Here is a 23,122-nt window from a genome sequence, read left to right as displayed (position 1 = left end):
CCATATGTGCAGCATGGGCTTGGATGAAAACTATGGTAAAAACCAGATTCCCTCATAACCAGACTTTGCAAACGCTCTTCAAATCCTGGTTTCAGTCTGGCTCATGAAGGAGCTGTTGTTTTGTACTGGTGTCCATCTGATGTGAAACCAAGAATGGAAGGGGGCTGGAGAAATCCCTTTGGCAGGGGGAGCATACGTTTCTAGGGATAGGTCCTGATAAGTCAAACCTGATTATGTCTCTCGCCAGGATCTGATTTGTGTGCTTGCTGATTAATGCAACATTACTGAAAATATTGATTTCTTTTCCTGATTTTCCCCCCAACAGGTCTTTGCTTGAGGATAATCCTGGTGGAGTCATTCTTAGTACAGATGACTATTTTTATAAAAAAACGGGGCAATATCAGTTTAATGCTGATCATTTATCAGAGGCTCACGAATGGAACTGGAAACGTGGTAAGAGCTCGATACAGTAGAGTGAAAAATAAAAGTATTGGAATCTGTGAACATAGGAGAATTCCCTGGAGTTCTTATGCCAGGACTGAAGCTGCCTTTTCAGTATGTAGGTACATATTGGAAAAACTGGATGGTTGTACAGAATATTCATTCTGCAGTAACTCACTTTCACTGATTTTGTACTAGAAAGCAACTATAAAAGCACCAGAAAACTGCCAGAAGGTGAGAAAGTGAAACAAAGTACCAAATTATACAAAATTGTGGTGTTTATTATTCAAATATGAACCAGTTTTGTTAAAGAGCAAGATTCGGGTCCAGTAGCACCTTAGAGACCAACTAGATTTCCAGGGTGTGAGCTTTTGAGCTTCAAAGCTCCCTTCGTTAGACACATGGAGTGGAAAAGGGAAAAGTCTTTAAAACGGCACAGCCATGGGCACCCACATGGTGCCACAATATGCCAACATCTTCAGGACTGACTTGGAGCCGCACTTCCTCAGCTGCCACCTGCTGTACTTGAGATTGGAACGTACATAACATCATGTAATAGTGATAAAATGTTTGACAGTTGGTTTGTAATTTTTATTACATGGCACAATTTTGGTCATCATGAGTGTTGTACATAAGAAAATAACTTGAATCCCTCTCTTTTTCTGCTCTGGGGGAAAAAAACACTCATAAACATTTCTTGTCAGTGTAGCCCAAAAGATTCTTCTCCTGTCCTGTGAGACCTGCATTCAGTTGTTGATGTATTCCTGGACCCTGATTCTGAAGCTCTGATGTTTACGTAAAGCAATCAGGTCTGCGACTGAACCTCTGTACATGTTAAAAAATAGTTTTTCTTCTCTGGATTAAGGATTACTTTTTGCGTTGATCCAGAGGAGTTAACTGTGTTAGTCTGTAGTAGCAAAAAAGTAAAGACCTTTAAGACTAACCAACTTTACTGTAGCATAAGCTTTCAAGAACTGCAGTTCTTTTCGTCAGATGTTGTTGTTGTTGTTAATTGAGTCAGGCTACTTGCAGAGCCTGAGACCCTAATTCTGTCTAAGTCACGCAAACTCTCTGTGTGTTAGGAATTCCATTCCCACTGCTTACCTGGCTGGGGGGAGGGGGGAAGGTATGGGGAACGGGCCCAGAAACTCTGGAGCACACTCTTGTGCATTCCAGAGGACTTCCTTGTTGTCCTGGAAATGATGTCATTCCCAGCACTACAAGGCAGTGGAGGCCCACATGCAGGGCCAATTTGATACAAATTGGCCCCCAACACAACAACAACAACAACAACAGATAGCATTCGATTTATATACCGCCCTTCAGAACAACTTAATGCCCACTCAGAGCGGTTTACAAAGTATGTTGTTATTATCCCCACAACAGCAATCACTCTATGAGGGGGGGGGCTAAGAGGGCTCCTAGAAGCTGTGACTGACCCAAGGTCACCCAGCCGGCTTCAAGTGGAGGCGTGGGAGATCAAACCCACTACATGCCCTCTGGACCCCTGCCCATCTTGGCTGGCGAAAACTGGCAGTGATGGGATTCGGGCACCATTAGCGGACATCATTAATCTTTCTCTGAGTTCTGGGTTTTTTCCAGACTCACTGAAGGAAGCAGTGGTGCGGCCCTGATTAAAGAAACCATCACTGGATCCTGTTGATCCAGCCAATTACCTCCCAGTTTCAAATCTTCCGTTCCTGGATAAGGTAATTGAGAGGGTGGTAGAGGAACAGCTGCAGGTATACCTGGATGATGCCTCTATCCTGGATCCATTCCAGTCCGGCTTCAGGCTTGGCCATGGTACAGCTCTGGTCGCCCTCACAGATGATCTGCAGTGACACCTGGACCGGGGCAGGTCAGCACTGCTGATACTTTTAGATCTTACAGCAGCATTCGGCACGATCGATCATCATCTTCTGACCCACCGCCTTGCTGATGTGAGGATTCATGGAACAGCCCTGCAATGGCTGAACTCCTTCCTTCACAATCAGGGACAGAGGGTGGCACTCGGGGAACAGATGTCCACTCGCCATTCTTTGGTATGCGGCGTCCCTTGGGGCGATTCTTTCCCCAATGCTATTTAACATCAATATGCGCCCCCTTGCCCAGTTAGCCCGCAGCTTTGGGCTGGGTTGTCACCAGTGTGCGGATGATACTCAGCTCTATCTGCTGATGGATGGCCAGTCTGATCTCGCTCTGGATTCCTTGGCCAAGGGTCTTGAGGCTGTGACGGAATGGTTACATCAGAGTCGCCTGAAATTGAATCCCCTGAAGACGGAGGTTCTGTGTCTGGGTCATGGGGCGATCGAGCTGGGGACCCAGCTCCCAGCCCTCGACGGGGTACAACTGAAACCTTCGCCGACGGTGAGGAGCCTGGGTGTGACCTTGGATGCCACACTTTCAATGGCGGCCCAGGTCACGACCGTTGCCAGGTCTGCCTTTTTTCATCTTCAACAGGCCAGGCAACTGGCAGCCTATCTCTCATCCCAGGATCTGGCCACAGTAACCCATGCAACGGTCACCTCCAGGCTAGACTACTGCAACTCACTCTATGCTGGGCTGCCCTTGGGCCTAACCCAGAAGTTACAGCTGGTCCAGGATCCGGTTCAAGGTGTTAACCTTGGTGTTTAAAGCCCTTCACGGACTGGGACCTGCATACCTGTGGGACCGCCTCTTCCATTACGTCCCCTGCAGGGTGTTGCGCTCTGCAGACAAGCAACTCCTGGTGGTCCCCGGCCCGAAGGACATCCGTCTGGCCTCAGCCAGGGCCAGGGCTTATTCTGTCCTGGCCCCAGCCTGGTGGAACGCTCTCCCCGCTGGAGATCCGGGCCCCACGGGACCTGTTACAGTTCTGCAGGGCCTGTAAAACAGAGATGTTCCTCCGGGCCTTTGGCTGAGTGCCAGCGGGTGCTTTCCTTCCATCTAAGACCACCAATTTTTCTGGGGCTGCCCTTGGCCATCTGCTATGCCCATATACGGACTCCCAATATTTGTTTAAATAGCCTGCTCCTGGACTATTTTAATGACTTTTTAAAAAGTATTATTGATTTTATGGTTTTGTGACTTTTAATGTGTTTTTTTAATGTTGTTAGCCGGGGTATAAATCAAATCAATCAATAAATAATAAATAAACCTGGTTCCCCAGATTAGAGTCCCACGCTTTTAACCACTACACCAAGCTGGCTCTAGTTCCCCAGCACGTGCCAACCCCCAAAAACTCCACCCCCATCTCCCGGTTCAGGCCCCAGGAGATTTGGTAACCCTGGTGTGCTCTTGAGAGAGAGATTAATCTATCTAGGTCAGGGAAGAAGCAATAAATTAGTTACACACAACATGGAAGGTATTCTTGAGGTAAAAGCTTGGGTAAAGGAGAGAACATCTGAAGCTGTGTGTGGAGAAAAAAAGTGTTGAATGTGACCAGAGCCCTCCTGACGGTATAAGTTTAAGGCAAATTAAGGAAGAGCTGGATTAAAGGTCTGAAGGCAAAAGTTTAAGGTTAAAACAAACAGCACATCTTTACAGTAAGAAAAGGAGTAATAACTGTGAGTTTTTTCTGTTGTATTATTAGCAATAAAACAGTAATAACAAGAGTCAAAGGTCAATCCAGTATTCCATATGTCAATATGTGAATAAGGTCGTTAGTCTTTGGCTCCTGCTCAGAACTCCTGAGTTGCTCCCTCCTTATAGGGCCAAGTGGTTGTTGGTGTGCGGTTCTGGTGACCAGCCTTTCTTTCTAAGACAATGCATGTCAGTCCCTGCTATATTTGAAAAACGGCACCTTCTTAAAACCACTTTGGCTCTTTATCACAGGTGACCCTTTGCTGTGTCCCTCATAGGCATTCTCTGCCCTTACTCCCAAGATGGAACAAACCAGGTCTTTTAGTCCCCTGTTCCTAGCTAACACCTGAGGGAGTGACTTCAGAAATTTTGTTCTCTTCTTTAATCCTTTCATTTTTCAGCCCCATACACAACTTTGTAATGTCAATATCCATAACCCACCCTCCCCAAAAAACCCAAAGAGAACCCATAAACATCTGGCTTATACTTCTATGATCATTCTTATTTGAAGGGAAATGTATCTCTTAAAGGTCACTTTAATTACAGTGAAATTAAACTTTGATTTTTTAAATCTCTTTTCAGCCAAAGAAGAATTTGAAAAAAGAGTCACTCCTATAATAATAGACAACACAAACATACAGGCTTGGGAGATGAAGCCTTATGTTGCTTTGGTTAGTAGTGCATCATTTAGTGATGTTGTTATGGAGACCTGTTGTTACGGGGCTTTTTCACACCGTGGCGCTGCAGGTATATGCTCGCCAGGTTCCTGTTCTGAGGCTACCCACGGGGAGGCCAGACATGGCCTTGATTTTACATGCTATCTTTTGCAGTGAGAGGGATTTATTCACGGCTTTTTTTCAGCTGGAACGCGGGGGAACGGAGTTCCGGAACCTCTTGAAAGTGGTCACATGGCCGGTGGCCCCGCCCCCTGAGCTCCAGACAGAGGGGAGTTGAGATTGCCCTCCATGCTGCTCAGCGGCGCGAAGGGCAATCTAAACTCCCCCCTGTCTGGAGATCAGGGGCGGGGCCACCAGCCACGTGGCCATTTTCTCCGAGGGCAACCCACTGAGTTCCACCACCTCTTTCCCCAGAAAAAAAGCCCTGGATTTATTTATTCATGTCCCTTGTTTCTCACTGAAACGCGTGTAATATAAAATAATGCAGTCAGAGGGGCTGAATGAAGAGGGAAGGAATTATGTTTTGTAGCTGCATTAATTTGCCTCTCCAGCAGTTGTGCTGGATCCAGTAGAACCCCTGGGCTCTTAAGTGACTCCGGAAGGGCCAGCTGCACCTCCTCCGCAGACGTGGGAAGCGCAGTGACCTCCAAGGCCTCGCCCTTCTCAGCCAGCCTTGCCGGGGTTTAGGGTGGAGGGCGCGGCCTGTGCCCATGTCCCACTGCTGCTTTTCCCTGGGGTAAAGATCGTCCCAATAGGCTCCAGGTGTCTTGACACTGGGACAGACTGTGATTGGGTTTTGGAAGTATTGGGCAGGTTAGGCAGGTGCTCCATGTAATTTATAATTATAAGAAAGCTTATTTTTTTTAACGTGTTTATGATGTGGATGCTCATGTTTAGTTTCTGGAAGATCTTTGTGCCTAGCAATAATGATTTGCCAAAGAGAAGCATCTGTACTAAGATTTGATGCACTTTTTAGCTGTATGTTTATCCTTCTCTATCTTAGAGAGAATACGACATTTTATGAGTGGATTTACAGTTTTTTCATCTTTATTTAGTCACAGCAATACAAGTATAAAGTTATATTTTGTGAACCGGATACTTGGTGGAGGTTTAAACCAAAAGAACTTGAAAGGTAAAAATATTTTCTTCTCCATTTGAGTGATATAATGCCTTTATTTAGAAAAGATTCCAGTATGGGTAAACACAGAGCGTATTTCCTGAACATGCCTCTGCCAATTCAAATGTTATCGATTGCAGCCATGTTCTGAATTGTTCTCACCCCATTAAAATCTTGAATTAATTTGAGTCACATCTTCAGTACCCTTAGTGCTGTCTAGCTGCTTCAGAAATACTGTTTGGTGTTAAGTGTACCAGTTCCTTTAAAGATGCTCAAATATGCTGCGATTCTTGGAGTCACAACACCTGCATGGACAAAAAGCCACGTAGTTATAATGAAAAGCAGGGAACTGAGTGAAATTGTCTCCTCTTCCATACCTGGCGTTCTGCTGGTAGAAGAGGGTGGAGGGGTAATTCCTCTTGAGTCCCCTTTTTTGTTCTTGCTGGTTCTGTGACACCAGGTGTGTTCTTTTCAGGGGTCAAAAGGAAAGGAAACATGGGGGATAATCTTCCAGTGTCTTCTGTTACTATTTGGCTATCTACACCCTCATAGACTTAATCGGTTGAAGAAATGAAATGCTGTGATCTACACAGACACAATAACTGATCATCTATAGATGAGGTGGAAAACAAAAATTCAAATGCCAGGAATGTATTTTGGATATTTTCTACATATTTTTTCCTTTCTAGTCTTGGGTCTGTTGCTAATATGGTAAGGTCCACGTTTGCTATAATATCTTAGAACAAGTGGTAATATGGATTGTTCATTATTTCCAAAGCTCTAACAAAAGTGGTTTAAAATGTCAGCATGATTCAGAACTTAGATAAAAATAGTTCAGTGGATTTTTTTCTAGGGGGACGCACAAGAAAAAAATTGGTTTGGTTTGGTAATACCAAACTGGAAAAAAAATAAGTATTTCCCAAATACCAAATTCATTCTGTAGTTTTGTTTTGTGTAGAGCCAGTTTGGTTTAGCGGTTAACAGCAGCGAAAGTCTAATCTGGAGAACCAGGTTTGATTCCCCAGTCCTCCACTTGAAGCTGGCTGGGTGACTTTAGGTCAGTCACAGCTCTTCCAGAGCTCTCAGAGTTCAGCCCCACCCATCTCAGAGGGTGATTTTTGTGGGGTTAATAATAATATACTTTATAAACGATCCTGAGTGAATGTTAAGTTGTCCTGAAGGGCGGTATATAAATTATTATTATTATTATTATTATTATTATTATTATTATTATTATTATTATTATGGAAATTTGGTAAAATTCAGCCATTGTTTCCTATAGAAAACTCAGTTTGGCTTTTTTCTGCCTGAAGAGGTCATTTATTTACTAAATTTCACCAAATTTGCAGAAGACCTACTCCTAACTGTCCTCTAACAAGCCCCCCAAGTTTCATAAATATCGGAACCTGGGGGGGGCACATTTTATGGCCTCCAAAAGAAAGTGCCCCCAACCACCTCCAATCTCCATTATTCCCTATGGGGAAAACTATGGGGAGTAGCCAGGGGGCTACAGGTGGCATTTTGCAAGCAAAATCCCCCACATTTTCAGGGGACCTACCCCTGACTGTCCTTTAAATAACCCCCCCCAAGTTTCAGGGAGATTGGACCCCTGAACAAGGTGCCCTGCGTTTGTTCCTCTTGTGGGACTCCCACTGCAGAAACACATGGTCTAAGGCTGCCATGGCCAGAGGCACACCCCTAAATACAAACCCCACACCAGACAGTCCCAACAGAACCAAACTGACGCCCCCCTAAAAAAAATCAGTGCCCCCTGAGCAGCCTGCCCAGCCACTTTCCATTGTTCCCAATGATAAGAACTTTTACAAGTTCTCTCCTAGGGATGCATATGCACAGGGTGCACTCCCAAATGCAAGCTCATCCCTGGGGAAGCTCAACAGAACCAAACTCACACTCCTCCCCCAAAACCTAGCACTCCCTGAGCAGGCTGACCAGTCACTCTCCATTGTTCCCTAGGAGGACCAACATCACACCAGAGAATCACCCAAATCAAAATGAAGCAAGGGCCAGTCTGGCAACTAGAAGGAAACTGAAGCAAGGGAATGGAATCCCCCCAGAACCAAAGTGAAGTAAGGGGACCAACTTCACACCAGAGAATCACATCTATTCCACCCAAACCAAACTGAAACAAGGGACACTGTTGCACCCTGGAAATGGACACACAAATGTCTTTTTAAAAGGCCCTATTTAGTGTGTGGTGGCGCTACACTAGCAAGCAGCTTAATTCCTCTTCAAGAATCAAGCTGCCTCTGGCCAGAACCGCAATCTAATTAGCCTATGACAAAAAGCCTACTTCTAAGGTGCCTGCCTGGCTCCAAGGGAGCCAGAAGTGGGCAGAGAAAACCTAGTTAAATGTCACTAATGGGTGGCCTATTTATCAATAGAATTTGAGTAGTACCTGAACTCTTCTTAATTCCTACATAAGCCTGTTAAAGGAAAACAGCTCTATATATTGTAGAAGGCGTTCACGGCCGGAGAATGATGGTTGTTGTGGCTTTTCCAGGCTGTATCGCTGTGGTCTTGGCATTGTAGTTCCTGATGTTTCTCCAGCAGCTGTGACTGGCATCTTCAGAGGTGTAGCACCAAAAGACAGAGATTTCTCTCTGTCTGTCTTTCGGTGCTACACCTCTGAAGATGCCAGTCACAGCTGCTGGCGAAACGTCAGGAACTACAATGCCAAGACCACAGCGATACAGCCCGGAAAAGCCACAACAACCATGGAAACAGCTCTGTTTGGTCCCTAAAAGCTACCAATTAAGTTTTGCTTTACAAGACCTACAACTAAAACACTTTTTAAAAGTTCACATTTCACAACCCTCTCAGGATACCCAAAATGTACACTCAGCCACTCAAACATCATGAGGCAATTTAAGCTAAACTGAACCAAGCACCTCAGCAACCCCCCCCACCTCCCCGCGCAAAGAACAATAACCCTGAACCAACAACAGCCGCACACCAAACCAAACGTACGGCAACTGAAAACAGAACAGAAACAGCAGCACCGACCCCAACAACGGGAAACCAGAGCAACCCACAAAGACGGGTGAATTTTATAAAATTAACTAGAACACCAAACAACTCATCCACAACAGGATAAATCAAAAAAGACTCCCTACCCCAGAAGAACAAGCAGCTAAATGAATGAACTGTAACCAACTTCAAATCAAAACACAAAAGCCCAACCAAGCCCAACTAAAGCACCCCCTCACACAGCAACCCCCCCCCCCCAGTTTTTAGAATGCAAAGTGAAAAACCCTTTCCTCTTCCCCGCAGCCCTATCTGTTACGACCCTTTTTCTGTTAGATTTTTCCTTTAACTCTCTTCTTACACACTCTGGGTAGATTGCTGCCAGCAGGAATTATATTCCAAAATAGTTAATTTAAAATTTCCCCTTTAATAACATGCCCAAGAGTCAGGCTCCTTCGTGGGACTATGTGGCCCTGAGGATAGGAATGGGATGTAGGAAGAACATATACTCTGGGATGAACAAAAAAAGACCCTTTTATTTTTACTAGAAGCATATCGGTTTCGCACGAGTACTTAAGCTTGATGGTTTCAAAGATGGTTCTCAGTTCTTAAAGTTTCCTCACATAGGCTTATCTTTATAAACTTTCTCAGACGCGCACACAGTTTGCCTGCTTCAGACAGAATGAATGTTCTCTCTCAGACGCACACAGTTCAGGCTTCCACACAGCTTGCCTGCCTTGCCCAGACTGAATATTTCTCCCATAAATGCCCAGACCCCCTCAGGCTGCACACAGCTTGCCTGCTTGGCCCAGACTGAATGTTCTCTCTCTGCTCAGTAACTAAAAACTGCCCTTCCCTCCGCCCACCCTCTCGGTCATCAGCCTGATCTCTCCAGGCAGCCAGAGCACACATAATGGAGGCTGCTCTGAGGCAAGCCTGCCTATTTAACTCCTTACGGGGTAGTTTTAAAAAGGCCTTCTCCTTCGAGAGAATCCCATTCGCCAGAGAAGGATAGCTCCTGCAAGGATTGGCCAATCACTCCCCCTCCCTTCCCTCCCTCCCATGTGGTAAAAAAGGCAGGAAACTGTGTTTCTTTGCTGTTCCTTAGGAACAGCCCAGCAGTTATTACCAAAGCGCATCAAATTAAATCGGATTAATTCAGTAAACTTGAGTTCAGGAATACCAAATCTGATTCAGTATTCCCTTTTGAGTTCAGTAATACTGAATTTTACCGAATGAGGTAAAATTTGGTATTTTTAAAGGAATACCAAACCTGAATTGCACACCCCTAATTTTTTCTACATTTGCAAGATGACACTAATTTTCAAATAGGCATTGAAGATAAAAGATGCTAAAATTTCCTCTGCACAGTTTTAGAGTTCTGCCTAAATAATTTTTTTTAAGTGGAAAACTGCTAAGGTGGTAACAGTGTGGCTTTCCTGTTATACTGGCGTCTTCATTTGCTTGTGTATGTGTAGAGAACAATATCCAACATTTGCTCTTGATTTGTGACTTGGCAAAAGCTAAATTGCAAAAGCAGTTAAACATTTAGCCTGCATCTCAAATGAGGAAAGGAAAAAAGGTTGCATCTTTTAATGGAATTTTATTGTGATGTTAAAATATCAAATATTCCCTTAATTTCAATATCTAGGCGAAATATTCATGGAGTAACTAAAGAAAAGATCCAAAAAATGTTGGAACGATATGAACGTTGCCTGACTGTTGATTCAATTTTGAATTCTTCAATGCCAAGTAAATCAAAAAGTGCAATCCCTGAGGAAGTTCTTAATCACAAAAAGGGACAAAGGTAAATTAATATTTTGACTTTACATTTGTGTTATGAAAACTCCACTAAGACCTTCATCACGTTTGCTATCCCAGAACTTCAGTCAAAGAAAAAAAATGTGGCTTTAGGAAGAAGAGAAACAGAATATCCAGTTTTGCACAAAAAGCCGTCTCCTGGCACCTTGAGAACTCATAAATACGTTGTGGTGTTAGTTTCAGAAAGCATATTGCAAAACAAGTTTCTTAGTCTTCAAGGTGCCGCAAGTCCCTTTCCATATGTTTGCACGTCTCAACGTAGCCCAAGTAGAATGAACCTTTGTATGGCTAAAAGTCAGCCTACTCTGCGAGAACGGCAGCTGACACAAACACCCTCCTTTTCTTCTCGGGGCAAATGCGTTGTTGAATATATACTACAAAATGTTTCGAGGTAATTGTAATCCTCTGATATTCAACCATTCTTTGTATACTTAGGCTAAGTTCAGCAATACGTTTCCTTTTAGTTAGCAGGGCTTACTCATAGGGTGGCACCTAGATGGCCTGAGAAGAAGGCAGAAGAGAAGTCTGAGTCTGGTAGCACAAGCCCATCAACTCTTGATGGCATCACCAATTGGCCTGGGAAGATTCTGCCTTTTTAATTTTTGAGTGTTTTAAACAGTTAAGGGCCTTGGAGGTGGCAGAAGTGCCGTCGTGTGCAAATGAAGCCAATAGATAACATTGCTAGTTGCAGATAAGGTTCCCAGAAAGGCATCCTGCCCGGCCGTTAGTGCTGATCTTCCCCTGTGATTGCAGCTGCAGGGAAGATTTGAGTGCGTTCCAGCTCATATGTACACACAGGTCCGTTGTAAGGTCTGAGTATGCACCGTAGAACAACTCAGCATCATGGCAAACGTACAAGGACTCATTGCCAGGCAAGGCAATATGGAAAAGGATGTATGAAATCAGAATGTTTAAAAAATGCTGGAAGGAATATTATGTTTCTGAGTAGAGTGGATGAATAAACACCTCTTCTGAAACTGTGTCTCCCCCCTCCCACTTGTCACTCCTAATATCAAACCTGATGGTCCTGTACCTATCAGTAAAATGGTGAAATTGGGCAAGATGGGGATTTCTGCACAGTTGGCTTCTCCCAAGGCATGCTGAAAAATTATAACAAGGGGGAAGAAGAAACCCATAAACCAGTCTGAAGACTGAAGTTGCCATCTGTGAGTCATGGAATTTGGAGCACAGTTGAGTGTTGATTAAGAGAGAGGAGAGCATGCCTGCTCAAACCCTAAGAGTGTATAGTAAACTAGAGAGGGGTGATCATGGCTGAGGGATGGGCCCGCTGAAGATCCTCTCCCACGCCTGCACAGTCTAGTGCTAGCCGCCTTTATGAAGTGCTGCACGGCTCCTTTCAAGGACAATCACCTCCTGGTGGGAGGATTGATTATTAAAGGGAAGGTACTTCCTTCGATCCAAATAAATTGCTTTCCTCTTTCCTAGGACTCTTTCGGCTATGAAGGGGGCCAGAGCCTATATCCTAGAATGAGTGTATGCTGGACCAGCGAGGTTCACAATTAACAAACAGGAGGTTGATCTACCCTGGAGCTTGACAGTCTCGCACTGTAGGAAGGAATGGGGAATTCCCCAGTTGTTTTATCTTCTTTTATGCATATGTGAGCATTCTGACCCCCTCCCCCAGCCACAATGATTCTTTGGAAGGCCTCAAGTTAGGGATGCTTTATTAAAGAGATAGTTAGAGATAGTTCAGGGTCTCTTCGTGAGGCGGCTTCCACATATTGCAGCCCTCCTATCTGAGTGAAAAGCCCTCTTGAGTAATTCAGTTTTGCATAGTTTGCGGAAAGCCCAGGAGAGGGGGAGCCTTCCTGACCTCCTCAGGCAGGCCGTTCCATAAGGTGGGGGCCAACGCAGAGAATGCCCGTGTACGGGCAGCTGTTGATTTTGCCCATGTTCAAGGTGGCAGTTGCAGAAGGCCCTGTTCAGATAAGTGCAGCTGCCATGGTGGAACACAGGGCAAGAGGCAGTTCCAAGGCTGTGAAGGGCTTTGCGTGTGTTAGACAGTAACTTGAACTGAGCCTGGAAACTGATAGATAGCCAGTGGAGTGACTGTAGAATGGGAGTCATATTCATGCTGTGTCCCAATAATAACCGAGCTGAAGCGTGCTATGTGCTACCTGTTTGCGCTATGCAGTGAATAATGTTACTGAAAATTACATATAGATTCCAAGATTCCAAGTACAGGAGTTCCCAAAAACGAGTTCTTCGCCTGCGTAGACATCTCAGTTCATTTCAGTGGAGGGAGCAGGACCATACATGTGCGGTTCTGTGTATGAATTAACCTCCTACTTTGAAACGAATGGAATAGATTTCCTGCACAATATTTGCATGTGCTTCAGAACTCTCTTGGGACTTTGCTGTCTATAACCGAGTGCTCTGGCAACACCCTGTTTCCCCCAGTCATTCCCCAGAAGCATCCAGTTCTTTCTGCAGCAGCAATAACGTTTCATTTAAGTGGATTTTAAAGTCAGAATTATTTTATAAAACTGTGTTTTCCTTCATCCTCTTTGTCATTCCAGAAAAGTGTAATACATATTTCAGCATGCCTTAGAACGGAGGTCTCCATGTTTTTGAGCCTGCAGGCGCAGCCCCAAAATGGCTGCCACAAAATGGCTGCTGCAGGAGGCGTAGCCAGCCCCAAAATGGCTGCTACATCTTACCTTCAGTCCCACAATGAAGATCCTTGTGCTACAGAAGCAGCTTTTGCCAAAGCCATGTTTTTAAAAATCTGCACAGCCAATCAAATCACCAGTGGCCAAGCAGAAGCGCAACCTGGCCCCACCCCACTTTCTAGAAACACTTGGCAGGCGCCAGGACAGGGGCTGGCGGGTGAAGTGGTGCTGACAGGCATCATGTTGGGGATCGCTGCCTTAAAAGAAAGTAGTGATTTCTAAGATAAAGATTACGGTCTAAAATACTTTGAACAATATACATCTGATTGAAGTGTGAGTGGTGGTGTTTTTTAATCTATTACTTGTTTTATAGGAAGGAAGATTCACTGTCTTATGAAAAAGAGTCTTTTGCTTCGCATTTAAAATGCATGCAGTTCAGTATGGGTGAGAAGCTTCTGTCAGAGGGAGAGACCCTGGAAAATCAAAATCTTCAGAATGAAGAGAGAGAAATGGCACATAAATTGTTAGAATGCCAGTCTGTATGCAGCACCCCTCTGGATGGCTTGGATATTTATGCATCGCCACCAAGGAGAGACACAGTGGAGCCAGTTCTTGATCTGGAAATAATGAAAGCTGACCTGCAGAAGTCTGGGGAAAGCACAGGTTCACAATGCTGCGTCAAAAATGTTCAGGAGTGCAGTAAGGAGGAGTTAAACGTTCAAGTGGAAGCAAATCAGTGTAGTGAAATAGTATCAGATACAGAATTAACTGGGGGAAAAACCAGAACCAAGGAAGATTCCAGTTTCGAAAGATCAGAAAGGCCGGAGATGCTAAATTTTGTAGGAGATTGGCCTGTAGAAAAGACTATGGAGCAGAGGCTGAAAAGAACAAGAAGGTTAGAGAAACTCTCCATAAAGAATAATGAGAAAGATAAAGAAATAAATATGCCCCCTCTTGACTCATTAAAAATTTTAGATGATGTAAAACCACATCTATTTGATACTCATAAGGAGCTGCTAGTTTCTGAAAAGAGGCAAAAAGAGACTCCCCAGCTCTTCGATGGTGTGTCTTGTGCTGATTCAGAACTAGGTGCGTCAGGATTGCTCGTGGCAGGTGACTGGCCGGTCCAAAGCGTTTTAGAGCAAAGGCCTCACAAAATAAGAACGCCTAAGAAAGATCTTAGTGAGTCAGAAGAGGTTGTAAGTGGTCATTATGATACCAACAAAAACGTTGTAAACACATTTCCTGGAACATTAGAAAGCAGTGAAGGGCTGCAGGTCTCGTCAAAGAGGGAAAGCGTTCAGGAACTTAACATTTCAGCTCCTGAAATGGTCAGTGAGAAAAAGCCTTTAAAGAGTAAACGAACACGCAGACATCATAAATTAGCCCTGACGTTTTCCAACAGTTTGGCCCTCAGCAAGCCAGAGGACCAGTCGTCTCCACTTCATTTGCTGGAAGAGAAGCCGGGTGGGCAGAGCTCAGCAGAGGCAAGCCAGTATTCACAGACCGAGCCTAGAGATTTTGCTCTCCTGTGGAGGCTTGAACGAAAAATGATTGCCTCTGAAGACACCAAGGTGTTACACGGTAGACTGGATGGATTCATACCCAAAGGTGCTCCAGATTGTACAGAAAAAATACCCTATAAAGTGACCTACGATAAAAGCACATCTGTGGAAGAAAGTGAACTTGTTCATATTGATGAATCAGAGAATCTAAACATTTTGTGTAGACTCTTTGGAGCCTTTTCCTTTGATGCACTGAAGGACCTTTATGAAAGGTGTAACCGGGACATTAACTGGACTACAGGAATCTTGTTAGACTCTGCCGAAAAGCTGTGCAAAGATGAGGATCCTGGATGTTTGCAGGAAATGATGGCTCAGCTCCCTGGTATGACTCTTGACTCTAAGACAAATGGCAACTTTAGAGAGAGACTTGCAGAGTTTACTAGAACTTCTAGAATTATTCAGAACTCAGAAAATATGAATCTGTCACTTAATGATGGTGAAAAAAATCTGGATAATTCCATGTTAAATGCCAACATATCCAACTTAATAACAAATGATTTGTTTGTTTCTTCAGTAAAAAATAAAAAGGTCAATTATAATGCTCCAAGTGATCATGTAAGTGAATCAGATAAGGAAAAATCAGTACTAGGTACTATGAAAACACAGACAAAAGAGATGACCCAAACTATATCATCAGAAAATGATAATCAAAATACTGCTTTGGCTACCGAAACTGATCTCTGTGTCCCTAGAACTGCACTTGATTGTTCAAATGGAGGCCCCGCCCCTTTGAAAAGCACCTCTGAGACAGAAACCGGTAACAGGTCTTCAGAGGAACATCAGGAATATTCAGAAATAAAAGGTGCCGCTTCTCAGGCGGTGCTGGGCAATCCAGTACTTCTGAAGGATTGTGTAAACAGTGAAAGCAAGTCAGAGTCCTACAAAGAAATGAATTGCAGGCCTGTGTTTTCAGTTGCAGCAGAGAAGGAAGAAGGCAAAATGCCTAGCCAAAATGAATGTGGAACCAAGTTACCGAACCCAACATTTGTGTCACAGGCTGTGAATATAGATTGCCTGGAGCTGGTCTTACCTCCTGAACTAGCCATTCAGTTAAATGAAATATTTGGACCTGTTGGTGTTGATTCAGGTAATTGCACCCATGAAATGCTTGTGTACATCATCATCGTTCATTAGAAACTGGGAATGGATAAGATATTGGGTTGGATCCAGTCTTCCTCAGAAACGGGAGGGGTTCCAGCCCTAAGTATCTAGCAAGTTATGTTTGGGGAGTGAGAGAACAACTTGGAAATCTCAGATCCAAATATCTCCCATTTCTGCTGCTTGTAAGCTCTCAGGGGCTATACCTCCCCCCCCCGCCAAACGCTGTGTGTATTCTGAGCTTCTAGAATATATTCAGTCCTCATCAGTCCTGTTCTGGGTTTATTTGTATTCCCCCACTGGTTAATTTACAAAATGCCCACTTTAGGGAGTCCCCCGAGTCTGAAGAGACCTCAGCCGTGTCTGTAGGTGGCCTGGCTAAGCTGCTGTTTTATGATCAACATGGGGATCAAGTGCTTCACTGTCCGTGATATTAGAAAGAAGCTTCATGGGATGTGAACATCCTGAACTCTGTTGTTGGTGGCAAGGCTGTGCCGTCTGGGGGCAGTAGGCAGGCCTTGCTTCTGCAGTGTTTTCTCCAAGTGCATCACATTATTTTCCCCATCTGAGTTGTCGTGCACACCCTGCCCCACCCCGTGACTCATTCCCTCTGCCTTGGAATGGGGGCAGGGGAGGGGGTGTCAGCACACGCTTCTCACTCCTATCTGGTCGAGCCTCTCTCTCTCTCTCTCTCTCTCTCTCTCTCTCTCTCTCTCTCTCACTCTCACTCTCACTCTCACTCTCACTCTCACTCTCACTCACACTCAGGTCACAACCTCCTCCTCCCTCATCCCTGGCCTCACTGGGAAAGGCCCTTTTTATCCTCCCCTGATACCGCCCCCACCCGAGAATCCACCAGCCCCCACTACTTTGCCAGCTGTTTCTCCTCCTGCCTTTGTCCTCCCTGTCCCCTGACCGCTCCTGTGCCTGCCAGTCAACTCCTCTCTGGCCAGCCCCTCCCACTGGCCCCACCCCCTGCTCCCTGGGCATCTGTGGGGCAGGGCAGGGCTGCGTGCTGCTTTTTCCCACTTCCTCCAGGTTCCCAGCCTCCGCCCAGGGCATGCTTAGCCAGCTGGTGGGGGCCAAGGTCTCTCTGCAGATGCCACTGCCTCTGCCACGGACAGGGGTGTCCTCAGGCACCCAGATGGCTCCACAGGAGCTGTTGGGGCACTGCCAGCTTCTGGCCCGTCCCTGCTCCAGGCTGGTGTCTCTTCCTGTCCACCGCTGCAGCGTTTGTCAGCCTCTTGGGGTTCCCTGCCTCCTCCGGTAGCTGGCACTCTGCTCCTCGGGTTGCCAGCCTGCCTGGCTTCCCTGTTGCCACCTGACCCCAATCCCAGCCAGGTAAGCCAGCTGAGGGGCTCGGGGGGGGGGGGAGTTGGCTGGTGTCAGGCGAGCCTGGACGCACCACGTCTGGTGCAGGCTGCCACACCGGTCCTGAGTAAATGGCAGCAACTATTCACTTGTATGTGAGCTATGTGGAGCCTGGCCCCCAAGTTATTAAGAACTATAATGACATCATCTCCCTGATGCCACCATTTTGAGTGAATGGCTGCGATTCACTTGTATTGGAGAAAGTGAATGGGAGCCTTGGTTCAGGTAAGGGCAAAGCCTGCCCCTTTTAAGCCACCATTGGTTGTCCTAAATTGTAGCCTATTTTTCTTTGTTTCATAGAGGTCAATTAGTATCATAAAAAAACTGAGCTAATCCTCGTGCCCCTAACTGCTTTGAGTTAATTTACTTTGCTTCCTGTTCCATATTAAACTTCTTTCTTACGGGCTGTTATATTTCAGAACATGGTTGTTGTGTCTGCTTTGGAGAGGGGCCCCGGTGAGTTCTTTCAGGCAGTGATGCAAAAGGGCCAGCATGGCTGGACTAAGTTTAATTTACGTACTGCTTTGTCTAAGTGTGTGTTTTTTCCTTCCGTAAGAATTGTTAACTAAAGAAGATTATGTAGTTCATATTGATCTGAGTTTGGCCAAAGAAATTCATGAAAAATGGAAAGCATCTATCATGGTAAGACATTCCTTATGGCCTGTTTACAGGACCATTTTGTTTAGGTACAGTCATTGTTAATTTGTAACAATAGTTATATACTTACTGTTCCATAATTTATAAAATTATCTATTTATAGGACATGTAACACTTTCACATTTATAGCACTCCAACTTGCAAACAAAAATGTTTCCTCGTTTTGAAAGAGGGATCTAGTACAATGACCGTAAAGCGCTAGACATCTAGAGTTTCCTGCAGCATTCTCTCTCTCTCTCTCTCTCTCTCTCTCTCTCTCTCTCTCTCTCTCTCTCTCTCTCTCTCTCTCTCTCTCTCTCTCTGTGTGTGTGTGTGTGTGTGTGTGTGTGTGTGTGTGTGTGTGTGTGTGTGTGTGTGTGTGTGTGTGTGTGTGTGTGTGTGTGTGTGTTGGATCAGAAGATATGAGTATGATATTTTTCATTTGTTGGAAAGGAGTGATTAAACATGAATTTCAGATACAATCATGGGATGTATGGAAAAAGCTGTCATAAAAACTAAAATGAAATACCTAATACAAATTGAGGAATGATTGGCACAAACACTGATAAAGTCAGTTCCGTTAAAATTGAATGGAATTTTCCAGGTGGCTTCAGCAGAGTAGGACTGTACTCAGAGAGACGATCACGAGGAAGATAAGTGTTGACTCTAAGGCTAACTTCAAAGTAGATAAATTTGCAGTGCTGTCATAAGCAGAACTGCAACCTTCTAAGGCAATTGGCTTATAAAAGTATAACTCTGTTTAGAATGGCGCTAATAGAATTATTTTAGCTATTCCCAGTAAAAGTACCCAGGGCTTTTTTTCAGCTGGAACGCAGTGGAACGGAGTTCCGGCGCCTCTTGAAAATGGCCACATGGCCAGTAGCCCCACCCCCTGATCTCCAGACAGAGGGGAGTTTAGATTGCCCTCCGTGCCGCGGCATATGGTGTGACCGTATGAAATGTGACCATTTCATATATCTAGTACAGTAGGTGAATAAGAACTGTTGCTCCTTTTGCTTGAAGAATTGAAATTGAGTAGCCCAAATATTTTTATGTGCCATCAGAACCGGTTGCAAATTGGTTCAGGTATTTAAGGTACTGTGATACCCTTAATCCTCTGCTGTCCACCAAGTACATAGTAGTGCCATGGAAAGCCAAGCCACAAATTAAAGCAAAACAAAACGGGACAGCAGAAGAGTTCTGCAGACAAGGCAGCCCAATGTTTCGGAGTATTCGTGAGGTATGCGTATGATACTCAGGTCTCAGGCATACATCCGATATGGTCCTCGTACTTGGCTGGATTCCTGCTTGCTGCGTGCCCCAGTCTGAAGGATCTTTGGGAGAAATGTGGGGTGTGACCCTCTGTGTGGCTGAGCAATACAGAACAACTTTCCTCTGCTGGCTGCCAGGAGCCATTGCCGGTGGGGAAAGGGGACTGCTTCAGATTCTTAATGCTCCCAGCTTGCGTTGACCTGTTTTAAATGCCTCTCTAAGAAGTTGTTTCAGGTAGGTAGCTGTGCCAGTCTGCAGTAGAACAGCAGGATTCGAGTCCAGGGGCACCTTAGAGACCAACAAGATTTTCAGGATATGAGCTTTTGGGAGGAGGAGTTCTCACCCTCGAAAGCTTACGCCTTGAAAACCTTGCTGACCTCTGAGGCGCTGCTGGACTCAAATCCTGCGCTCTCAGAGGTGTAGCGCATACCTGAAGGCCACGTGGCGGCTCCTGTTAAAAGTAACTGATGGAAAGAAATGATACTAATCTTACAGAGCAGTCCTAAGAAGAGTTACTTCATTCTAAGTCCACTGTAGTCAATTGACATAGAATGGTGCAACCCTATTTAGGATTGCACTGTTGTTTTCTTAAACTAGGAAGTATTTTTAAATTAAAACATTTTTTATGTAACTCATTAACATTAATGTGTTTTGACTTAGAGGCGGCAAAAGAGAGAAGAAGAATTGCATAAGCTGCTTGTTGATGGTAAGCATATATATCGGGTGCCAGGCCAGAACAGCGCAGAGTGTGAAGGACCCAGGCAAGGGCCCAGTTCCAGTAGCATAGCCAAGGTCCAGTCCTAAGTCCAAAGCATGGAGTTCAAAAACCAGTGGTAGCCTGGTCCAAGGGGCAGTCCAAAATGCAGAGTCAAGAGGTCCAAAGGTCGGTTACCGGCAAGTTCAAGGGCTAGGCGAAGGCAGAGTCAGGGCACGGTCTGAAAGTCAGAGGAACAAGGCAGGATCCAAGGCAGGAGTCAGAGGGGTGGTGACTTGTTGCTTCCATGCTTGATGGTCTCTGTTGGCTAGGTTTTATAGCCAGGCACCAGAGGGCTGGGCTTGAGGGATCCTGGGGCCACTCCTCCTCGCTGTCAGCCAGCAGCTGGTGCCTGGCCAGGAGGCGTGCACTTTACCGCCTCTCCTGCAGGCTTGCTCTTTGCCTTCGTCTTCGGTGCTCCAAGGGTGTAGGCGAAGCTGGAGGGCTAGGAATGACCAACTGGGATTCACCTGTGGCCTCGGGGCTGGAGGGGGTCGGTGGCTCTGCCGCAGCTGCTGGCTGTGGGTCCTGAGGAGCCTGCAGCTGGTCAGCTGGCTTGCTGGTGCCTGGCTCAGGGGTAGCTCCCCAGGGCTCCTCTTCTCTTGAGGAGTCCTCAACACTGCTGTGCCCTGACCGGCCACGACAATATATTTTCCTTGACTACACTGGTTCTTGCATTGTCCAGAATGAATGGAGTGTTAGATGTGCATATGGGGAAGTGGGGTTAATTCTTTACTTAGCTCGGAACATGGCAGGAAAACATGGTCTTTTGTCTGTGTGTGTGTGTGTGTGTGTGTGTGTGTGCATTCACCTCCATTTTGGTTGTTGGGGGTTTTCCGGGCTGTATTGCCGTGGTCTTGGCATTGTAGTTCCTGACGTTTCGCCAGCAGCTGTGGCTGGCATCTTCAGAGGTGTAGCACCAAAAGACAGAGATCTCTCAGTGAGAGATCTCTGTCTTTTGGTGCTACACCTCTGAAGATGCCAGCCACAGCTGCTGGCGAAACGTCAGGAACTACAATGCCAAGACCACGGCAATACAGCCCGGAAAACCCCCAACAACCATCGTTCTCCGGCCGTGAAAGCCTTCGACAATACATCACCTCCATTTTATCCTCACAACAAACACCCTGTGAGGTAGTTTAGGATGAGAGAGTGACTGATCCAGGTCACTCCAGGTCACACTTCATGGCAGTGTGGAGATTCAGACCTGGGTTCCTCCCGTGAACAGTGCAGTGTTTTGTAATAAGAACCAGGGTTTTTTTTTCAGCCAGAACATGGTGGAACAATGTTCTGGCACCTCTCCAAAGAGATCACATGTCTGGTGGCCCCGCCCACCTGATTCCCTTTTCTCCGGCACGCAGGTCAAGGCATCAGGCTCTTCAGAGATGCTTTAGGCTGATCCTGCACTGGGCAGGGGGTTGGACTAGATGGTCTGTATGGCCCCTTCCAACTCTATGACTCGATGATTCAGCAGTAGCAACGCTGAGCCTCCATTCGAAACAGGAGTGGGGCTTCCCTGCCAGTCAGCTGAAGCAGCACCAGGTGGGGAGAGCCCCCTTCCATGCCGCTTGAGCAAGCAACATGGAAGGGGGCCTTTTAAACTTCAGATGACTGGCGGGGCTTTCCCACCAGGCAGCTGAAGCAGTGCCCAGTGGGGAGATACCCCTTCCGTGCTGCTCGAGCAAGTGACACGGAAGGGGACCCGTTAAACTTCAGCTGACTGGCTGAAGTTTACTCTGCACAGCTTGCTTCAGCTGGAAGGAAGTCCCTGCCGGCCAGCTGAAGCCACGGGGGTTTAAATGTTAAAGAGACCCTTTTCAGGAGGGGCTGGGCCCTGCGCGATGATGTCACTTCCTGGAAGTGACGTCATCGCGCCGTCCTGGGAGTGTGCACGCTCGCATGTGTGTACGGGGTGCCAGCACTGAGTTCCATGACCTCTTTTCATAGAAAAAAAGCCCTGAATAAGACAGATTACATTACTATGATTCCAGTATTAATAGATGCTTTCCCCAGTTTGGTAAGTAAAAAGTCAGACTCCCAACCTGAAGAAGTTTCCAATCCAACATTCAAGAACGGAAAACTTAAAACTATTATTAAGCTTCTCTCATATAGGTGCTGGTCTAGTGTGTCCTGACCTAATCTGAAATAGGCCTCACCAGACCATTTCACTATTAAAACAGTTTTTTAAAAAGAAAACAATAAAGATGAGCAGGGTGGGGAAGAAAAACAAGGAAGGCTAAAAGCGTAAGGTCTAATAAATTCCTGACTTGTCTTGCTGAGAACTTCATTTTTCAGAAAGTCGAGAGGGATGCAAGGGGTTCTGCTATCTCGGACTTGATTTTCACCAACAGGGAAGAACTGGTTGATGAAGTGAAAGTAGTGGGCACTCTAGGTAGTAGTGACCGTGTAATTTTGGAGTTTAAGATTTTGGGTAAGGGAAAAGCTGAACATAGTCAAACATACTTTAGAAAAGCTAATTTTAAAATGCTTAAAGTTATGCCTGGTAGAATCCCATGGTCAGACATAATGAAAGAGAAGGGAGTTCAAGAGGGGTGGGGGTTTCTAAAAGGTAACATTGAAGGCAGAGTAGAGGACAGAATCAAGATTCAAGGTGATCTTGACAGGCTGGAAAACTGGGCTAAAACTAGCAAATGAATTTCAACAGAGACAAATGTAAAGTTCTGCGTTTAGGTAGGAAGAATCAAAGGCCTACTGAGAGGATGGGAGAGGCTTGCCTTGGAAGTAGTAAATGCGAAAAGGATCTAAACCTGGAGGTTTATGGCCTTCCTCTGGCCATAGAGAGGTCACTGGGGGAGGTGAAAGGGCAAGATTGCTGTGGATTTTCTGCATTCTGCAGGGGGTTGGACTAGATGACTCTTCATTTTATTTATTTATGTCATTTTTATATGTCATTCATGTCCTCTCCAGCTCTATGTTTCTATGTAGGGGAGAGAAAAGGAAGAAGAAAACAAGGGAAGTCTTTATATATAAACATATGGTATATGTAGAGGTGTTGCATTATACCATATTCTCTAGCATACTCTCTAGTGGTTAAGTGATTGAGCACTCTGCTGGTTTGAATCCCCCTACTGCCACGAATTACCCAAGGTAGCCTTGGGCAAACCACTCCTCTCTGCTCCAGCTCCCCAGCTGTATTGTGGGGATAATAACAACACAGAGCATGTTCACCT

General features: G+C 45.5%; 1 protein-coding gene across 4 annotated transcripts in view; it reads left to right on the top strand.

The window, feature by feature from the left end:
* Positions 1-23,122, top strand: part of N4BP2 (NEDD4 binding protein 2) — a 69,913-nt gene that overhangs the window by 21,527 nt on the left and 25,264 nt on the right. For all 4 annotated transcript variants that reach the window (XM_054989608.1, XM_054989607.1, XM_054989605.1 and 1 more), the window contains exons 4-10: positions 326-453; positions 4,585-4,673; positions 5,735-5,811; positions 10,433-10,588; positions 13,609-15,887; positions 17,826-17,911; positions 19,838-19,883. In XM_054989608.1, the coding sequence (XP_054845583.1) occupies positions 326-453; positions 4,585-4,673; positions 5,735-5,811; positions 10,433-10,588; positions 13,609-15,887; positions 17,826-17,911; positions 19,838-19,883 (2,861 nt within the window). The remainder of the gene's footprint in view (positions 1-325; positions 454-4,584; positions 4,674-5,734; positions 5,812-10,432; positions 10,589-13,608; positions 15,888-17,825; positions 17,912-19,837; positions 19,884-23,122) is intronic.

The sequence above is a fragment of the Eublepharis macularius genome, chromosome 10 (assembly GCF_028583425.1).
Source record: "Eublepharis macularius isolate TG4126 chromosome 10, MPM_Emac_v1.0, whole genome shotgun sequence".
Lineage (NCBI taxonomy): Eukaryota > Metazoa > Chordata > Lepidosauria > Squamata > Eublepharidae > Eublepharis > Eublepharis macularius.
This window is presented reverse-complemented; position numbering and strand designations above follow the sequence as displayed.